The sequence below is a fragment of the Salvelinus namaycush genome, chromosome 33 (assembly GCF_016432855.1).
Source record: "Salvelinus namaycush isolate Seneca chromosome 33, SaNama_1.0, whole genome shotgun sequence".
In the NCBI taxonomy this organism is placed as follows: domain Eukaryota; kingdom Metazoa; phylum Chordata; class Actinopteri; order Salmoniformes; family Salmonidae; genus Salvelinus; species Salvelinus namaycush.
Window position 1 is genome coordinate 33,097,650 of NC_052339.1, and position 23,097 is coordinate 33,120,746.

General features: G+C 51.4%; 1 protein-coding gene across 4 annotated transcripts in view; it reads left to right on the plus strand.

The window, feature by feature from the left end:
- LOC120027858 (zinc finger CCHC domain-containing protein 2-like) overlaps nt 1–23,097 on the plus strand; it is an 87,194-nt gene that overhangs the window by 45,792 nt on the left and 18,305 nt on the right. For all 4 annotated transcript variants that reach the window (XM_038972936.1, XM_038972938.1, XM_038972937.1 and 1 more), the window contains exons 6-7: nt 6,170–6,273; nt 11,979–12,050. In XM_038972936.1, coding sequence (XP_038828864.1) covers nt 6,170–6,273; nt 11,979–12,050 — 176 coding nt within the window. The remainder of the gene's footprint in view (nt 1–6,169; nt 6,274–11,978; nt 12,051–23,097) is intronic.

The following is a 23,097-nucleotide window of genomic DNA, read 5'->3' on the forward strand; positions in this document are numbered from 1 at the left end:
AGCCCGTTAGATAACAGACTAGAGCCCGTTAAATAACAGACTAGAGCGCATTAGATAACAGACTAGAGCTCATTAGATAACAGACTAGAACCCATTAGATAATAGACTAGAACCCATTAGATAACAGACTAGAGCCTATTAGATAACAGACTAGAACCCATTAGATAACAGACTAGAGCCCATTAGATATCAGACTAGAGCCCATTAGATAACAGAGTAGAGCCCATTAGATAACAGACTAGAACCCATTAGATAACAGACTAGAGCCCATTAGATATCAGACTAGAGCCCATTAGATAACAGACTAGAACCCATTAGATAACAGACTAGAGCTCATTAGATAACAGACTAGAGCCCATTAGATAACAGACTAGAGCCCATTAGATATCAGACTAGAGCCCATTAGATAACAGAGTAGAGCCCATTAGATAACAGACTAGAACCCATTAGATAACAGACTAGAGCCCATTAGATATCAGACTAGAGCCCATTAGATAACAGACTAGAACCCATTAGATAACAGACTAGAGCTCATTAGATAACAGACTAGAGCCCATTAGATAACAGACTAGAGCCCATTAGATAACAGACTAGAGCCTTTTAGATAACAGACTAGAACCCATTAGATAACAGACTAGAGCCCATTAGATATCAGACTAGAGCCCATTAGATAACAGACTAGAGCCTTTTAGATAACAGACTAGAGCCCATTAGATAACAGACTAGAGCCTTTTAGATAACAGACTAGAACCCATTAGATAACAGACTAGAACCCATTAGATAACAGACTAGAGCTCATTAGATGACAGACTAGAGCCCATTAGATAACAGACTAGAATGGCTTACCGAAACTACATAATAGTATGTATAAACCTCCTTTCCGTTCCCATGACGGCCTACACCGGCCAAACCCGGACGACGCTGGGCCTATTGTGTGCCGCCCTATGGGACTCCCAATCACAGCCTGTAACGATACAACTTGGATTCGAACCAGGGTGTCTGTAGTAACGCCTCTAGCACTGAGATGCAGTGCCTTAGACCGCTGCGCCACTCAGGAGCCCATGGGACCCTGGGAAGTGACCTTCCCAGTGAAGAGACCTGCATTTATGAAGTCCAGAAAACCCCATATTTCCAGAATGCCTCCCGTTGGAAAATAAACATAAACAACATCCTACTGGAATGGAACGGTACAAACGCTCTCCTCTGAGTTAATTTATTTAATTAACTTATCTGACACGAATCTCAAATTAACAACAGAGAGAAGTCGGGAGAAAATAGACTTCTTTGATCTTACAATGCACAAAAATAAAGAAGACAAGTTGGAGTCTACTATCTCCAGCAAGACACAGAGTAGGAACACACTTTTACGGCAGACAGTAATCACCCGGTACACCTTCACCGGAACATACCGGTGGGTTCATTTATAAGACTCTGATGCGCACCGGGTTCCTGCAACGCGGGGTTTGATACGGGTGTCATTGAACAGGCCTCTATACCCGTGCCTCAGAGACTGAATGTCAAAGCCTACTCACTGGCACTAATAGAAACCAGGACAAAACGTTCCCCACGTTTGTGTTTTTTTCCACGGAGTACGGCCCGTGTGCCGGTCGAGTCAAATCCCATTTTTAATGAAACTCTAGAACATCCTCGAAATGGATCCATATCTACCAGAGTAGCATTTTGTTTTCGCCGTGCGCACAATCTAGTTACGCACAGCGTGCAGCTACCCAAGAAGCGTGACATTTGGCTCCCAGGCCCGGCTCCAATGGAAATTACTATGTACATTGTGACGACACCGACAATACTAAAGTTTTATACCACAAGTAAAGAATACGAAATCCAAAGCTTCATTAATTGTAGCACCACGAATTTCATGTATATGCTGAAATGCATCTGAAGGACTACTTCTATTGGTCAAACTAGACTAGCGTTGAAACTCTGCATTTCAGAACATAAGGCCACTATTAGAAATATAAACACGGGCCTATGCTATTGCGCGCCACTGCATCGAAGCCAACCATGGCTCACCTTCCTCCCTGCGCTTACTAGCTAATAGAACACGTCCTGATGTCACCCAGAGGAGGTGACGTCATCCATATTTCACCAACAGGAGATGACATCGTACGTAATCTAGAACAAAGAGAGGCATTTTGCCTGTACTCCTTAGACACTGTGGATCCTAAGGGGCTAAATTATGTTTTTTTTTTTCACTGTCCTCGTTTCTATAATGTTGTCGCCTTGATTTTTGGGGGTTCACAGATTCACAGACACCCAAATATCACCTATGTATATGTTGACATGGTCTATTGATTAACCAGACATTAACCCTCATTTGGCCGCCTTTCCTTCCAGTTCTCTGCTGCCAGTGACTGGAACGAATTGCAAAAATCGCTGAAGCTGGAGACTTATATTTCCCTCACTAACTTTAAACATCAGCTATCTGAGCAGCTAACCGATCGCTGCAGCTGTACACAGGCCATCTGTAAATAGCCCATCCAATCTACCTACCTCATCCCCATATTGTTTTTATTTACTTTTTTGCTCTTTTGCACACCAGTATTTCTATTTCCACATCACCATCTGCACATCTATCACTCCAGTGTTCATTTGCTAAATTGTAATTACTTCGCTACTATGGCCTATTTATTGCCTTACCTCCTCACGCCATTTGCACACACTGTATATAGACTTTTTCTTTCGTGTTATTGACTGTATGTTTGTTTATTCCATGTGTAACTCTGTGTTGTTGTCTGTGTCACACTGCTTTGCTTTATCTTGGCCAGGTCACAGTTGTAAATGAGAACTTGTTCTCAACTAGTCTACCTGGTTTAAAAAAAAAGTGAAATAAAAGATAAATAAAAAAGACATGGCCAGGTCACTATGGAGGAAGACGGCAGCTTGACGTAGAAACATCACTCACATGTCCGCATCCTGTACAATGGATTAAAATGAGCAATAAGAAATCAATCTCTTGACTTTTTTTGTTGTTGAGTTGTTCCATCTCCTTTTTTTTACCTCGAATTAGTCCTTTTGGAAGTTTTTCTCGGTAAGTCATTCTGGTGATTTTTGTCCTTGTTGAGCACCCCTCCTTTCCTTTGTTTGCTGAAGTAAAAAGGTCCACCTGAACTCTGTACTGTATGTACACGACCTACTCTCTTGGTTACTGTGGGAGGGGCAGTGTCTCGTTGTGAGGACAACAGTGCCCCCTATTGGAAACCACTTCTAGTCAGTTTCGTTTTTCTGGAAAATGAAAGCTTCAAGTGCCAATAACTCTGCTCAGAGATAACAAAAAACAAACCACACAAGTTTGAAGCATTTATCTTTTTGAAATGTAGGCCTATTCAAGAGCAATTTGATGTTTAGGTGATGATTGGATGAACTGAATGGCACCAGTGTACCTGGTCAGTGAAGCGTTCACATTCACACTTGAGTTTCACATCCAAAGTACACGGCCACTTCTCGTCAGTCAGCTGGGTAAGGCCATTGTTCCTTCCAGCAGGGCACTAGGCAGGCTCTAGGCAGGCACTAGGCAGGCTCTAGGCAGGCACTAGGCAGGCACTGGGCAGGTACTAGGCAGGCACTAGGCAGGCTCTAGGCAGGCACTAGGCAGACAGGCACTAGGCAGGCACTGGGCAGGCACTAGGCAGGCACTAGGCAGGCTCTAGGCAGGCACTAGGCAGGCACTGGGCAGGTACTAGGCAGGCACTAGGCAGGTACTAGGCAGGCACTGGGCAGGCAGGCACTAGGCAGGCACTGGGCAGGCACTAGGCAGGCACTAGGCAGGCACTGGGCAGGCACTAGGCAGGCACTGGGCAGGCACTAGGCAGGCACTAGGCAGGCACTGGGCAGGCTCTGGGAAGGCACTAGGCAGGCGCTAGGCAGGCACTGGGCAGGCACTAGGCAGGCACTAGGCAGGCACTGGGCAGGCTCTGGGAAGGCACTAGGCAGGCGCTAGGCAGGCTCTAGGCAGGCACTAGGCAGGCAGGCACTAGGCAGGCTCTAGGCAGGCAGGCACTAGGCAGGCACTAGGCAGGCTCTAGGCAGGCAGGCACTAGGCAGGCACTGGGCAGGCACTAGGCAGGCTCTAGGCAGGCACTAGGCAGGCTCTAGGCAGGCACTAGGCAGGCTCTAGGCAGGCTCTAGGCAGGCACTAGGCAGGCAGGCACTAGGCAGGCACTAGGCAGGCACTAGGCAGGCACTAGGCAGGCTCTAGGCAGGCACTAGGCAGGTTCTAGGCAGGCACTAGGCAGGCAGGCACTAGGCAGGCACTAGGCAGGCTCTAGGCAGGCACTAGGCAGGCACTAGGCAGGCACTAGGCAGGCTCTAGGCAGGCACTAGGCAGGCAGGCACTAGGCAGGCACTAGGCAGGCAGGCACTAGGCAGGCAGGCACTAGGCAGGCAGGCACTAGGCAGGCAGGCTCTAGGCAGGCAGGCTCTGGGAAGGCACTAGGCAGGCACTAGGCAGGCTCTAGGCAGGCACTAGGCAGGTACTAGGCAGGCTCTAGGCAGGCACTAGGCAGGCACTAGGCAGGCTCTGGGAAGGCACTAGGCAGGCAGGCACTAGGCAGGCAGGCTCTAGGCAGGCAGGCTCTGGGAAGGCACTAGGCAGGCACTAGGCAGGCACTAGGCAGGCACTAGGCAGGTACTAGGCAGGCTCTAGGCAGGCACTAGGCAGGCACTAGGCAGGCTCTAGGCAGGCACTAGGCAGGCACTAGGCAGGTACTAGGCAGGCTCTAGGCAGGCTCTAGGCAGGCACTAGGCAGGCACTAGGCAGGCAGGCACTAGGCAGGCACTAGGTAGGCAGGCTCTGGGAAGGCACTAGGCAGGTACTAGGCAGGCTCTAGGCAGGCTCTAGGCAGGCACTAGGCAGGTACTAGGCAGGCACTAGGCAGGCACTAGGCAGGCACTAGGCAGGCTCTAGGCAGGCACTAGGCAGGTACTAGGCAGGCACTAGGCAGGCACTAGGCAGGTACTAGGCAGGCACTAGGCAGGCACTAGGCAGGTACTAGGCAGGTACTAGGCAGGCACTAGGCAGGCACTAGGCAGGCTCTGGGAAGGCACTAGGCAGGCACTAGGCAGGCTCTAGGCAGGCACTAGGCAGGCACTAGGCAGGTACTAGGCAGGCTCTAGGCAGGCACTAGGCAGGTACTAGGCAGGCACTAGGCAGGCACTAGGCAGGTACTAGGCAGGCACTAGGCAGGCACTGGGCAGGTACTAGGCAGGCACTAGGCAGGCACTAGGCAGGCTCTGGGAAGGCACTAGGCAGTTGTGTCCAACATCTGAGCATATTGATGGAACTAGACAACCAGGCTACAGATGAAACACAGCCCTACTAGGACACTTTCAGCCGCTAGCTTAACATCAATTCAGCATTTGTTTGATCAGATGTCCTTATTGCACTGATATTGTAAAGTTAACAGAATGTTTACTCGGGTGTGCTTCTACTTGAAAGCAAATAGAAGAGATTACATTATTTCCGTTTGACCTTTGGGATTCCGCCGTGTTGCCTCGGCACGTTTTATCTCTAACCAATCCGGTTCTAGATCCAATATCACCTTCAGAGAATGAAGGTGTAAGTCAAACTAAGGAGTGGATCTTGAGAAGTGGAATGGATCCTGGTGAAACAGAGCAGAGCCCCTATTCATAAAGAGTGCTGATCAAGGCTAATTTCCTCACACATTTTAGTAATTTAGCAGACGTTCCTATCCACAGCGACTTACAAATCAAAAATTGTATTGGTCACATACACGTGTTTAAGCAAGTATTATTGCGGGTGTAGTGAAAATGCTTGTTAAAAAAAATTTGGGATAACAATGTAAGAAATAATACATTGGAGAAAGAAAAAAAAATACTGCAAAGTTTCCTAAGAACTAGAAGCGAGGCAGCCCTCTCTGTCGGCACCAACTACCTGAGCAATTAGGGCTAAGTGCCTTTGCTCAAGAGCACATCAACAGATATTTCCCCTTAGGGGATTCATACCAGCTAACATCACTCTCAGTATGATGTAGAAGACCTACTTTGAGACTCTTTATGAATACCGGCCCAGAGTTTCCTGTTAAAACTCCAACCTACTTCCCTTTTTACCCCACACAGTGAGTTTAGCTCTTAGGCCTCGACTAACTTTGGTGTTTTATACTTACACACCCCTTTTTTGTTTTGTTCTTGCCAGGGAGAAGTTTCTGTCGGCTCCACAAGCTTTCCGACAGACAAGGAAGGTCTGTGGCTTCTTCCTGTGTGAGTCCTCCTCTTCCTCCTCCTGCAGCTGCAGCAGATGTAAGTGCTGTGTGTGTGTGTGTGTGTGTGTGTGTGTGTGTGTGTGTGTGTGTGTGTGTGTGTGTGTGTGTGTGTGTGTGTGTGTGTGTGTGTGTGTGTGTGTGTGTGTGTGTGTGTGTGTGTGTGTTTGAGCGTGTGTGTGTGTTTGATCGTGTGTGTGTGTGTGTGTTTGATCGTGTGTGTGTGTGTGTGTGTGTGTGTGTGTGTGTGTTTGAGCGTGTGTGTGTGTTTGAGCGTGTGTGTGTTTGAGCGTGTGTGTGTGTTTGAGCGTGTGTGTGTGTGTGTGTGTGTTTGAGCGTGTGTGTGTTTGATCGTGTGTGTGTGTGTGTGTGTGTGTGTGTGTGTTTGAGCGTGTGTGTGTTTGAGCGTGTGTGTGTTTGATCGTGTGTGTGTTTGAGCGTGTGTGTGTGTGTGTGTGTGTGTGTGTGTGTGTGTGTGTGTGTGTGTGTTTGAGCGTGTCTGCTCTTAATGCATAGCCCTCATAATAACATGTCATGTGTAGCCTAGCGGTTAAGAGCATTGGGCCAGCAACCGAAAGATTCAGCAAAGCACTTAACCCTAATTGCTCCTGTTAGTCGCTCTGCATAAGAGCGTCTGCCAAATGACTCACATGTAAAAATGTTCAGGTGGGCTCTAGGCCTAGTGTATGTGTGTCTACGCCCATGACTCACCCACAGCTCCCTACGCCCTCCCTCGGAGCAGAGCTGATGTACGTTGACACCCATTTGAGGTGAGCGGTCCTGAGCGCGGTGCCCTAGCAGGCCCAACAACGGGACATTCAGTTCAGAAGTGGAGCTACGTCACCCTAACTCAGCCTCGTCACAACCCTGCTCAGAATCCGCCTCTACTTACCCAATGGCTATCCATCCACCTCTACTTACCCAATGGCTATCCATCCACCTCTACTTACCCAATGGCTATCAATTCACCTCTACTTACCCATTGGCTATCAATCCACCTCTACTTACCCAATGGCTATCCATCCACCTCTACTTACCCAATGGCTATCCATCCACCTCTACTTACCCAATGGCTATCCATCCACCTCTACTTACCCAATGGCTATCAATTCACCTCTACTTACCCATTGGCTATCAATTCACCTCTACTTACCCATTGGCTATCAATTCACCTCTACTTACCCAATGGCTATCAATTCACCTCTACTTACCCAATGGCTATCAATCCACCTCTACTTACCCAATGGCTATCCATCCACCTCTACTTACCCAATGGCTATCCATCCACCTCTACTTACCCAATGGCTATCCATCCACCTCTACTTACCCAATGGCTATCAATTCACCTCTACTTACCCATTGGCTATCAATTCACCTCTACTTACCCAATGGCTATCCATCCACCTCTATTTACCCAATGGCTATCAATTCACCTCTACTTACCCAATGGCTATCAATCCACCTCTACTTACCCAATGGCTATTAATCCACCTCTACTTACCCAATGGCTATCAATTCACCTCTACTTACCCATTGGCTATCAATTCACCTCTACTTACCCAATGGCTATCAATTCACCTCTATTTACCCAATGGCTATCAATTCACCTCTACTTACCCAATGGCTATCCATCCACCTCTACTTACCCAATGGCTATTAATCCACCTCTACTTACCCAATGGCTATCAATCCCACTCTACTTACCCGATGGCTATCAATCCACCTCTACTTACCCGATGGCTATCAATCCACCTCTACTTACCCAATGTCTATCAATCCACCTCTATTTACCCAGTGGCTATTAATCCACCTCTACTTACCCAGTCTCTATCAAGCCACCTCTATTTAGTCATCCTCTCTCTCTACGGGCCACACTCTATGCAAGCATCCCAAATGGCACCCTATTCCCTATATAGTGCACTACTTTTGACCAGAGTATGGCTTTATATAGGGAATAGGGTGCACACAATTGAATAATAAATGTGAAATGCATATTGCTTTATTTTTACCGCAGGGCCGGTTAATAACGCAAAGGTTGGGGGTTTGATACCCATACCGGCCAGTCATTTTTTGGGGCTCCCGAGTGGTGCAGCGGTCTAAGGCACTGCATCTCAGTGCTAGAGGCGTCACCACAGACACCCTGGTTCAAATCCAGGCTGTATCACAACCGTCTGTGATTGGGAGTCCCATAGGGCGGCACACAATTGACCCAGCGTCGTCCGGGTTTGGCCGGTGTAGGCCGTCATTGTAAATCAGAATTTGTTCTTAACTGACTTGCCTAGTTAAATAAAATAAAAGATTTTATGTGAAGAAATCATATAGCCTACTAGATACGACACTTATAGCGATATCCAGTCAGCATGTTTTTCTTGCCATACCATTAGATCACAGGAGGTTGGTGGCACCTTAATTGGGGAAGACGGGCTCGAGGTAATGACTGGAGCGGGATCAGTGGAATGGTATCAAATACATCCAACCCTTGTTTTCCATGTGTTTGATTCCATTCCAATAGTTCTGTTCCGGCCATTACTATGAGCCGTCCTCCCCTCAGCAGCCTCCATTGGATCAGAGGACGTGTTCAAGCATTTAATGTACCTCAGTTTGACGCAAAATGAACGAAGCCCATGAAATATCTCCCCCTTTTGGTTAATCCTGTAAATGTCAGTCTCTTTACCCCTTTTTCCCCCTTTTTGTGTTTCCTCTGCTTATAAACCCTGCAATTTCTGGAACATCCTTTGAGCTGATAAATCTTTTATAGTGGTGTAAAAATGGATTAGGAGCAAATGTTCCATGTCCCCCAAAAATGTATCTAGACCTTCCAGAGCTTGGTCTTGGCCTCGGGACTTTTCATAATGCATTTAACAGATTGCTTATAAAAAAGTCAAATGTTGCCTACTGATGTCTTACTACGATGAAACTACTGTTTATAAGGGATACATCATGATGCATCATGGGAAACCACTGTTTATAAGGGATACATCGTGATGCATCATGGGAAACCACTGTTTATAAGGGATACATCGTGATGCATCATGGGAAACCACTGTTTATAAGGGATACATCATGATGCATCATGGGAAACCACTGTTTATAAGGGATACATCATGATGCATCATGGGAAACCACTGTTTATAAGGGATACATTGTGATGCATCATGGGAAACCACTGTTTATAAGGGATACATCATGATGCATCATGGGAAACCACTGTTTATAAGGGATACATCGTGATGCATCATGGGAAACCACTGTTTATAAGGGATACATCATGATGCATCATGGGAAACCACTGTTTATAAGGGATACATCGTGATGCATCATGGGAAACCACTGTTTATAAGGGATACATCATGATGCATCATGGGAAACCACTGTTTATAAGGGTTACATCGTGATGCATCATGGGAAACCACTGTTTATAAGGGATACATCATGATGCATCATGGGAAACCACTGTTTATAAGGGATACATCATGATGCATCATGGGAAACCACTGTTTATAAGGGATACATTGTGATGCATCATGGGAAACCACTGTTTATAAGGGATACATCATGATGCATCATGGGAAACCACTGTTTATAAGGGATACATCGTGATGCATCATGGGAAACCACTGTTTATAAAGGATACATCATGATGCATCATGGGAAACCACTGTTTATAAGGGATACATCATGATGCATCATGGGAAACCACTGTTTATAAGGGATACATCGTGATGCATCATGGGAAACCACTGTTTATAAGGGATACATCGTGATGCATCATGGGAAACTACTGTTTATAAGGGATACATCGTGATGCATCATGGGAAACCACTGTTTATAAGGGATACATCATGATGCATCATGGGAAACCACTGTTTATAAAGGATACATCATGATGCATCATGGGAAACCACTGTTTATAAGGGATACATCATGATGCATCATGGGAAACCACTGTTTATAAGGGATACATCGTGATGCATCATGGGAAACCACTGTTTATAAGGGATACATCGTGATGCATCATGGGAAACCACTGTTTATAAGGGATACATCGTGATGCATCATGGGAAACCACTGTTTATAAGGGATACATCGTGATGCATCATGGGAAACCACTGTTTATAAGGGATACATCATGATGCATCATGGGAAACCACTGTTTATAAGGGATACATCATGATGCATCATGGGAAACCACTGTTTATAAGGGATACATCATGATGCATCATGGGAAACCACTGTTTATAAGGGATACATTGTGATGCATCATGGGAAACCACTGTTTATAAGGGATACATCGTGATGCATCATGGGAAACCACTGTTTATAAGGGATACATTGTGATGCATCATGGGAAACCACTGTTTATAAGGGATACATCGTGATGCATCATGGGAAACCACTGTTTATAAGGGATACATCGTGATGCATCATGGGAAACCACTGTTTATAAAGGATACATCGTGATGCATCATGGGAAACCACTGTTTATAAGGGATACATCGTGATGCATCATGGGAAACCACTGTTTATAAGGCATACATGATGATGCATCATGAAGCAGCGTGGGACATCAGAGACATCAAACTGACTTGTCAATGCTGCTTTCTTGCCAATACTTACACTCCCTACTGTGTCTCCTACTGAAACCATCTGATATCAGAGGCTCCCTCCTCAATGGCACCCTTTTCCCTATGGGCTCTGGTTAGAAGTAGTGCACTATATATGGAATAGGGTCCCATTTAGGACACAGACAGACACATCTCAACCTGTTTGCCTAGCCCTACCTGAGAGACAGGTGACAGCCCTACCTGAGAGACAGGTGGCAGCCCTACCTGAGAGACAGGTGACAGCCCTACCTGAGAGACAGGTGACAGCCCTACCTGAGAGACAGGTGACAGCCCTACCTGAGAGACAGGTGACGGTGGAGGGTGACAGCCGAGGGCAGACAACCTGGGGGTTTGTGTGTCCAACACCTTCCACCTGAGCCCTGTCCTCCTCCCTGAGCCCTGTCCTCCCTGAGCCCTGTCCTCCTCCCTGAGCCCTGTCTTCCTCCCTGAGCCCTGTCTTCCTCCCTGAGCCCTATCCTCCTCCCTGAGCCCTGTCTTCCTCCCTGAGCCCTGTCTTCCTCCCTGAGCCCTATCCTCCTCCCTGAGCCCTGTCCTCCTCCCTGAGCCCTGTCTTCCTCCCTGAGCCCTGTCTTCTTCCCTGAGCCCTGTCCTCCTCCCTGAGCCCTGTCTTCCTCCCTGAGCCCTATCCTCCTCCCTGAGCCCTGTCCTCCTCCCTGAGCCCTGTCCTCCCTGTGGGTTCCCTGGGAGGTGCTGAGTGATCAAAGGGCCAGGTGTTGAAGGAGAGGGTCACACATCTCCCAGAGGGACACAGGTCAGATCAGGTGTGCCCTCCGTGGTTAACAGCAGTGTTTCCCCTACCTCGACTTTCCCTACCCGACTTTCCCTACCCGACTTTCCCTACCTGTCTGACTTGGTGCGTCATTACACTAGTTCACCTGACACCAAAAGCAGTTTTCCTCTGGGCAGGTCATTATGGGATATTTTGAGGTGGAATTAGATTGCGAGTTAAGGGCACGTTCGACATTAGCAGCCGACTTCAAAGGAAAGTCGAGACTACAAATCACCTTGCGTCATAAATAACTGCTCCATATTATTTGTAGATAGGTCTGTCACAATTTACCCATGATGCATCAATGTTTTGATGCTCTCAAACACAGCCTGTGTCTGTGCCTCTCTCCAGGTAACCCTGCAGCCCTGGGGAAGCCCTTCAAGGAGGACGGTTCTGAGGCATCCAGCCAAGAGGAAGTTGTGTGTAAGTACCCCCCCACCCAATCCGGTTCACCCCCCAACACAGTCCACCCTACTCATTCCAACATGGTTAACCCCCAACACAGTCCACCCTACTCATTCCAACATGGTCACCCCCCAACACAGTCCACCCTACTCCCTACTCATCCCAACATGGTCACCCCCCAACACAGTCCACCCTACTCATTCCAACATGGTTACCCCCCAACACAGTCCACCCTACTCATTCCAACATGGTCACCCCCCAACACAGTCCACCCTACTCATCCCAACATGGTCACCCCCCAACACAGTCCACCCTACTCATTCCAACATGGTCACCCCCCAACACAGTCCACCCTACTCATTCCAACATGGTCACCCCCAACACAGTCCACCCTACTCATTCCAACATGGTCACCCCCCAACACAGTCCACCCTACTCATCCCAACATGGTCACCCCCCAACACAGTCCACCCTACTCATCCCAACATGGTCACCCCCCAACACAGTCCACCCTACTCATTCCAACATGGTCACCCCCAACACAGTCCACCCTACTCATCCCAACATGGTCACCCCCCAACACAGTCCACCCTACTCCCTACTCATTCCAACATGGTCACCCCCCAACACAGTCCACCCTACTCATCCCAACATGGTTACCCCCCAACACAGTCCACCCTACTCATTCCAACATGGTCACCCCCCAACACAGTCCACCCTACTCCCTACTCATTCCAACATGGTCACCCCCCAACACAGTCCACCCTACTCATCCCAACATGGTCACCCCCCAACACAGTCCACCCTACTCCCTACTCATCCCAACATGGTCACCCCCCAACACAGTCCACCCTACTCCCTACTCATCCCAACATGGTCACCCCCCAACACAGTCCACCCTACTCCCTACTCATCCCAACATGGTCACCCCCCAACACAGTCCACCCTACTCATCCCAACATGGTTACCCCCCAACACAGTCCACCCTACTCATTCCAACATGGTCACCCCCCAACACAGTCCACCCTACTCATCCCAACATGGTTACCCCCCAACACAGTCCACCCTACTCCCTACTCATCCCAACATGGTCACCCCCCAACACAGTCCACCCTACTCATTCCAACATGGTCACCCCCCAACACAGTCCACCCTACTCATTCCAACATGGTCACCCCCCAACACAGTCCACCCTACTCATTCCAACATGGTCACCCCCCAACACAGTCCACCCTACTCATTCCAACATGGTCACCCCCCAACACAGTCCACCCTACTCCCTACTCATTCCAACATGGTCACCCCCCAACACAGTCCACCCTACTCATTCCAACATGGTTACCCCCCAACACAGTCCACCCTACTCATTCCAACATGGTCACCCCCCAACACAGTCCACCCTACTCATTCCAACATGGTCACCCCCCAACACAGTCCACCCTACTCATCCCAACATGGTCACCCCCCAACACAGTCCACCCTACTCATTCCAACATGGTCACCCCCCAACACAGTCCACCCTACTCATCCCAACATGGTCACCCCCCAACACAGTCCACCCTACTCATTCCAACATGGTCTCTCCCCAACACAGTCCACCCTACTCCCTACTCATCCCAACATGGTTACCCCCCAACACAGTCCACCCTACTCCCTACTCATCCCAACATGGTCACCCCCCAACACAGTCCACCCTACTCATCCCAACATGGTCACCCCCCAACACAGTCCACCCTACTCATTCCAACATGGTCACCCCCCAACACAGTCCACCCTACTCCCTACTCATTCCAACATGGTCACCCCCCAACACAGTCCACCCTACTCATTCCAACATGGTTACCCCCCAACACAGTCCACCCTACTCATCCCAACATGGTCACCCCCCAACACAGTCCACCCTACTCCCTACTCATCCCAACATGGTCACCCCCCAACACAGTCCACCCTACTCATTCCAACATGGTCACCCCCCAACACAGTCCACCCTACTCATCCCAACATGGTCACCCCCCAACACAGTCCACCCTACTCCCTACTCATTCCAACATGGTTACCCCCCAACACAGTCCACCCTACTCATCCCAACATGGTCACCCCCCAACACAGTCCACCCTACTCCCTACTCATCCCAACATGGTCACCCCCCAACACAGTCCACCCTACTCATTCCAACATGGTCACCCCCCAACACAGTCCACCCTACTCATTCCAACATGGTCACCCCCCAACACAGTCCACCCTACTCATCCCAACATGGTCACCCCCCAACACAGTCCACCCTACTCATTCCAACATGGTCACCCCCCAACACAGTCCACCCTACTCATCCCAACATGGTCACCCCCCAACACAGTCCACCCTACTCCCTACTCATCCCAACATGGTCACCCCCCAACACAGTCCACCCTACTCATCCCAACATGGTCACCCCCCAACACAGTCCACCCTACTCCCTACTCATCCCAACATGGTCACCCCCCAACACAGTCCACCCTACTCCCTACTCATCCCAACATGGTCACCCCCCAACACAGTCCACCCTACTCATTCCAACATGGTCACCTCCCAACACAGTCCACCCTACTCATCCCAACATGGTCACCCCCCAACACAGTCCACCCTACTCATTCCAACATGGTCACCCCCCAACACAGTCCACCCTACTCCCTACTCATCCCAACATGGTCACCCCCCAACACAGTCCACCTTACTCATTCCAACATGGTCACCCCCCAACACAGTCCTCCCTACTCATCCCAACATGGTCACCCCCCAACACAGTCCACCCTACTCATCCCAACATGGTCACCCCCCAACACAGTCCACCCTACTCATTCCAACATGGTCAGCCCCAACACAGTCCACCCTACTCATCCCAACATGGTCACCCCCCAACACAGTCCACCCTACTCATCCCAACATGGTCACCCCCCAACACAGTCCACCCTACTCATCCCAACATGGTCACCCCCCAACACAGTCCACCCTACTCCCTACTCATCCCAACATGGTTACCCCCCAACACAGTCCACCCTACTCATTCCAACATGGTTACCCCCCAACACAGTCCACCCTACTCATCCCAACATGGTCACCCCCCAACACAGTCCACCCTACTCATCCCAACATGGTCACCCCCCAACACAGTCCACCCTACTCATTCCAACATGGTCAACCCCAACACAGTCCACCCTACTCATTCCAACATGGTCACCCCCCAACACAGTCCACCCTACTCATCCCAACATGGTCACCCGCCAACACAGTCCACCCTACTCATTCCAACATGGTCACCCCCCAACACAGTCCACCCTACTCATTCCAACATGGTCACCCCCCAACACAGTCCACCCTACTCATTCCAACATGGTCACCCCCCAACACAGTCCACCCTACTCATTCCAACATGGTCACCCCCCAACACAGTCCACCCTACTCATCCCAACATGGTTACCCCCCAACACAGTCCACCCTACTCCCTACTCATCCCAACATGGTCACCCCCCAACACAGTCCACCCTACTCCCTACTCATCCCAACATGGTTACCCCCCAACACAGTCCACCCTACTCCCTACTCATCCCAACATGGTCACCCCCCAACACAGTCCAACCTACTCATTCCAACATGGTCACCCCCCAACACAGTCCACCCTACTCATCCCAACATGGTTACCCCCAACACAGTCCACCCTACTCCCTACTCATCCCAACATGGTCACCCCCCAACACAGTCCACCCTACTCATCCCAACATGGTCACCCCCCAACACAGTCCACCCTACTCATTCCAACATGGTCACCCCCCAACACAGTCCACCCTACTCCCTACTCATCCCAACATGGTCACCCCCCAACACAGTCCACCCTACTCATCCCAACATGGTCACCCCCCAACACAGTCCACCCTACTCATTCCAACATGGTTACCCCCCAACACAGTCCACCCTACTCCCTACTCATCCCAACATGGTCACCCCCCAACACAGTCCACCCTACTCCCTAATCATTCCAACATGGTCACCCCCCAACACAGTCCACCCTACTCCCTACTCATCCCAACATGGTCACCCCCCAACACAGTCCACCCTACTCCCTACTCATCCCAACATGGTCACCCCCCAACACAGTCCACCCTACTCATCCCAACATGGTCACCCCCCAACACAGTCCACCCTACTCATTCCAACATGGTTACCCCCCCAACACAGTCCACCCTACTCCCTACTCATCCCAACATGGTCACCCCCCAACACAGTCCACCCTACTCATCCCAACATGGTCACCCCCCAACACAGTCCACCCTACTCATCCCAACATGGTCACCCCCCAACACAGTCCACCCTACTCATCCCAACATGGTCACCCCCCAACACAGTCCACCCTACTCATTCCAACATGGTCACCCCCCAACACAGTCCACCCTACTCATCCCAACATGGTCACCCCCCAACACAGTCCACCCTACTCATTCCAACATGGTCACCCCCAACACAGTCCACCCTACTCATCCCAACATGGTCACCCCCCAACACAGTCCACCCTACTCCCTACTCATCCCAACATGGTCACCCCCCAACACAGTCCACCCTACTCATCCCAACATGGTTACCCCCCAACACAGTCCACCCTACTCATTCCAACATGGTCACCCCCCAACACAGTCCACCCTACTCATCCCAACATGGTCACCCCCCAACACAGTCCACCCTACTCATTCCAACATGGTCAACCCCAACACAGTCCACCCTACTCATTCCAACATGGTCACCCCCCAACACAGTCCACCCTACTCATCCCAACATGGTCACCCGCCAACACAGTCCACCCTACTCATTCCAACATGGTCACCCCCCAACACAGTCCACCCTACTCATTCCAACATGGTCACCCCCCAACACAGTCCACCCTACTCATTCCAACATGGTCACCCCCCAACACAGTCCACCCTACTCATTCCAACATGGTCACCCCCCAACACAGTCCACCCTACTCATCCCAACATGGTTACCCCCCAACACAGTCCACCCTACTCCCTACTCATCCCAACATGGTCACCCCCCAACACAGTCCACCCTACTCCCTACTCATCCCAACATGGTTACCCCCCAACACAGTCCACCCTACTCCCTACTCATCCCAACATGGTCACCCCCCAACACAGTCCAACCTACTCATTCCAACATGGTCACCCCCCAACACAGTCCACCCTACTCATCCCAACATGGTTACCCCCAACACAGTCCACCCTACTCCCTACTCATCCCAACATGGTCACCCCCCAACACAGTCCACCCTACTCATCCCAACATGGTTACCCCCCAACACAGTCCACCCTACTCCCTACTCATCCCAACATGGTCACCCCCCAACACAGTCCACCCTACTCATTCCAACATGGTCACCCCCCAACACAGTCCACCCTACTCCCTACTCATTCCAACATGGTCACCCCCCATCACAGTCCACCCTACTCATTCCAACATGGTTACCCCCCAACACAGTCCACCCTACTCATCCCAACATGGTCACCCCCCAACACAGTCCACCCTACTCCCTACTCATCCCAACATGGTCACCCCCCAACACAGTCCACCCTACTCATTCCAACATGGTCACCCCCCAACACAGTCCACCCTACTCATCCCAACATGGTCACCCCCCAACACAGTCCACCCTACTCCCTACTCATTCCAACATGGTTACCCCCCAACACAGTCCACCCTACTCATCCCAACATGGTCACCCCCCAACACAGTCCACCCTACTCATTCCAACATGGTCACCCCCCAACACAGTCCACCCTACTCATCCCAACATGGTCACCCCCCAACACAGTCCACCCTACTCATTCCAACATGGTCACCCCCCAACACAGTCCACCCTACTCATCCCAACATGGTCACCCCCCAACACAGTCCACCCTACTCATTCCAAAATGGTCACCCCCCAACACAGTCCACCCTACTCCCTACTCATCCCAACATGGTCACCCCCCAACACAGTCCACCCTACTCCCTACTCATCCCAACATGGTCACCCCCCAACACAGTCCACCCTACTCATTCCAACATGGTCACCCCCCAACACAGTCCACCCTACTCATCCCAACATGGTCACCCCCCAACACAGTCCACCCTACTCATTCCAACATGGTCACCCCCCAACACAGCCCACCCTACTCATCCCAACATGGTCACCCCCCAACACAGTCCACCCTACTCATTCCAACATGGTCACCCCCCAACACAGTCCACCCTACTCATCCCAACATGGTCAGCCCCCAACACAGTTCACCCTACTCATCCCAACATGGTCACCCCCCAACACAGTCCACCCTACTCATTCCAACATGGTCACCCCCCAACACAGTCCACCCTACTCATCCCAACATGGTTACCCCCCAACACAGTCCACCCTACTCATTCCAACATGGTTACCCCCCAACACAGTCCACCCTACTCCCTACTCATCCCAACATGGTTACCCCCCAACACAGCCCACCCTACTCATCCCAACATGGTCAGCCCCAACACAGTCTACCCTACTCATTCCAACATGGTCACCCCCCCAACACAGTCCACCCTACTCATTCCAACATGGTCACCCCCCAACACAGTCCACCCTACTCATTCCAACATGGTCACCCCCCAACACAGTCCACCCTACTCATCCCAACATGGTCAGCCCCAACACAGTCCACCCTACTCATTCCAACATGGTCACCCCCCAACACAGTCCACCCTACTCATCCCAACATGGTCAGCCCCAACACAGTCCACCCTACTCCCTACTCATCCCAACATGGTCACCCCCCAACACAGTCCACCCTACTCATTCCAACATGGTCACCCCCCAACACAGTCCACCCTACTCATCCCAACATGGTCAGCCCCAACACAGTCCACCCTACTCATTCCAACATGGTTACCCCCCAACACAGTCCACCCTACTCCCTACTCATCCCAACATGGTCACCCCCCAACACAGCCCACCCTACTCATCCCAACATGGTCACCCCCCCAACACAGTCCACCCTACTCCCTACTCATCCCAACATGGTCACCCCCCAACACAGTCCACCCTACTCATCCCAACATGGTCACCCCCCAACACAGTCCACCCTACTCATCCCAACATGGTCACCCCCCAACACAGTCCACCCTACTCCCTACTCATCCCAACATGGTTACCCCCCAACACAGTCCACCCTACTCATTCCAACATGGTTACCCCCCAACACAGTCCACCCTACTCATTCCAACATGGTCACCCCCCAACACAGTCCACCCTACTCATTCCAACATGGTCACCCCCCAACACAGTCCACCCTACTCCCTACTCATCCCAACATGGTCACCCCCCAACACAGTCCACCCTACTCATCCCAACATGGTCACCCCCCAACACAGTCCACCCTACTCATTCCAACATGGTTACCCCCCAACACAGTCCACCCTACTCCCTACTCATCCCAACATGGTCACCCCCCAACACAGTCCACCCTACTCATCCCAACATGGTCACCCCCCAACACAGTCCACCCTACTCATTCCAACATGGTCACCCCCCAACACAGTCCACCCTACTCCCTACTCATCCCAACATGGTCACCCCCCAACACAGTCCACCCTACTCATCCCAACATGGTCACCCCCCAACACAGTCCACCCTACTCATTCCAACATGGTTACCCCCCAACACAGTCCACCCTACTCCCTACTCATCCCAACATGGTCACCCCCCAACACAGTCCACCCTACTCATCCCAACATGGTCACCCCCCAACACAGTCCACCCCACTCCCTACTCATCCCAACATGGTTACCCCCCAACACAGTCCACCCTACTCCCTACTCATCCCAACATGGTCACCCCCCAACACAGTCCACCCTACTCATCCCAACATGGTCACCCCCCAACACAGTCCACCCTACTCATTCCAACATGGTTACCCCCCAACACAGTCCACCCTACTCCCTACTCATCCCAACATGGTTACCCCCCAACACAGTCCACCCTACTCCCTACTCATCCCAACATGGTCACCCCCCAACACAGTCCACCCTACTCATCCCAACATGGTCACCCCCCAACACAGTCCACCCTACTCATCCCAACATGGTCACCCCCCAACACAGTCCACCCTACTCATTCCAACATGGTTACCCCCCAACACAGTCCACCCTACTCCCTACTCATCCCAACATGGTCACCCCCCAACACAGTCCACTCTACTCATCCCAACATGGTCACCCCCCAACACAGTCCACCCTACTCCCTACTCATCCCAACATGGTCACCCCCCAACACAGTCCACCCTACTCATTCCAGCATGGTCACCCCCCAACACAGTCCACCCTACTCATCCCAACATGGTTACCCCCCAACACAGTCCACCCTACTCCCTACTCATCCCAACATGGTCACCCCCCAACACAGTCCACCCTACTCATTCCAACATGGTCACCCCCCAACACAGTCCACCCTACTCATCCCAACATGGTTACCCCCCAACACAGTCCACCCTACTCCCTACTCATTCCAACATGGTTACCCCCCAACACAGTCCACCCTACTCCCTACTCATCCCAACATGGTCACCCCCCAACACAGTCCACCCTACTCATTCCAACATGGTCACCCCCCAACACAGTCCACCCTACTCATCCCAACATGGTCACCCCCCAACACAGTCCACCCTACTCATCCCAACATGGTCACCCCCCAACACAGTCCACCCTACTCATCCCAACATGGTTACCCCCCAACACAGTCCACCCTACTCATTCCAACATGGTTACCCCCCAACACAGTCCACCCTACTCATTCCAACATGGTTACCCCCCAACACAGTCCACCCTACTCATCCCAACATGGTCACCCCCCAACACAGTCCACCCTACTCATTCCAACATGGTCACCCCCCAACACAGTCCACCCTACTCCCTACTCATCCCAACATGGTCACCCCCCAACACAGTCCACCCTACTCATTCCAACATGGTCACCCCCCAACACAGTCCACCCTACTCCCTACTCATTCCAACATGGTCACCCCCCAACACAGTCCACCCTACTCATTCCAACATGGTCACCCCCCAACACAGTCCACCCTACTCATTCCAACATGGTTACCCCCCAACACAGTCCACCCTACTCATCCCAACATGGTCACCCCCCCAACACAGTCCACCCTACTCCCTACTCATTCCAACATGGTCACCCCCCAACACAGTCCACCCTACTCATCCCAACATGGTCACCCCCCAACACAGTCCACCCTACTCATCCCAACATGGTCACCCCCCAACACAGTCCACCCTACTCATCCCAACATGGTCACCCCCCAACACAGTCTACCCTACTCCCTACTCATCCCAACATGGTCACCCCCCAACACAGTCCACCCTACTCATCCCAACATGGTCACCCCCCAACACAGTCCACCCTACTCATCCCAACATGGTCACCCCCCAACACAGTCCACCCTACTCATCCCAACATGGTCAGCCCCCAACACAGTCCACCCTACTCATTCCAACATGGTCACCCCCCAACACAGTCCACCCTACTCATCCCAACATGGTCACCCCCCAACACAGTCCACCCTACTCCCTACTCATCCCAACATGGTTACCCCCCAACACAGTCCACCCTACTCCCTACTCATCCCAACATGGTCACCCCCCAACACAGTCCACCCTACTCCCTACTCATTCCAACATGGTTACCCCCCCAACACAGTCCACCCTACTCATCCCAACATGGTCACCCCCCAACACAGTCCACCCTACTCATCCCAACATGGTCACCCCCCAACACAGTCCACCCTACTCCCTACTCATCCCAACATGGTCACCCCCCAACACAGTCCACCCTACTCATTCCAACATGGTCACCCCCCAACACAGTCCACCCTACTCCCTACTCATCCCAACATGGTCACCCCCCAACACAGTCCACCCTACTCATCCCAACATGGTCACCCCCCAACACAGTCCACCCTACTCATCCCAACATGGTCACCCCCCAACACAGTCCACCCTACTCATCCCAACATGGTCACCCCCCAACACAGTCCACCCTACTCATCCCAACATGGTCACCCCCCAACACAGTCCACCCTACTCCCTACTCATCCCAACATGGTCACCCCCCAACACAGTCCACCCTACTCATCCCAACATGGTCACCCCCCAACACAGCCCACCCTACTCATCCCAACATGGTCACCCCCCCAACACAGTCCACCCTACTCCCTACTCATCCCAACATGGTCACCCCCCAACACAGTCCACCCTACTCATCCCAACATGGTCACCCCCCAACACAGTCCACCCTACTCATCCCAACATGGTCACCCCCCAACACAGTCCACCCTACTCCCTACTCATCCCAACATGGTTACCCCCCAACACAGTCCACCCTACTCATTCCAACATGGTTACCCCCCAACACAGTCCACCATACTCATTCCAACATGGTCACCCCCCAACACAGTCCACCCTACTCATTCCAACATGGTCACCCCCCAACACAGTCCACCCTACTCCCTACTCATCCCAACATGGTCACCCCCCAACACAGTCCACCCTACTCATCCCAACATGGTCACCCCCCAACACAGTCCACCCTACTCATTCCAACATGGTTACCCCCCAACACAGTCCACCCTACTCCCTACTCATCCCAACATGGTCACCCCCCAACACAGTCCACCCTACTCATCCCAACATGGTCACCCCCCAACACAGTCCACCCCACTCCCTACTCATCCCAACATGGTTACCCCCCAACACAGTCCACCCTACTCCCTACTCATCCCAACATGGTCACCCCCCAACACAGTCCACCCTACTCATCCCAACATGGTCACCCCCCAACACAGTCCACCCTACTCATTCCAACATGGTTACCCCCCAACACAGTCCACCCTACTCCCTACTCATCCCAACATGGTTACCCCCCAACACAGTCCACCCTACTCCCTACTCATCCCAACATGGTCACCCCCCAACACAGTCCACCCTACTCATCCCAACATGGTCACCCCCCAACACA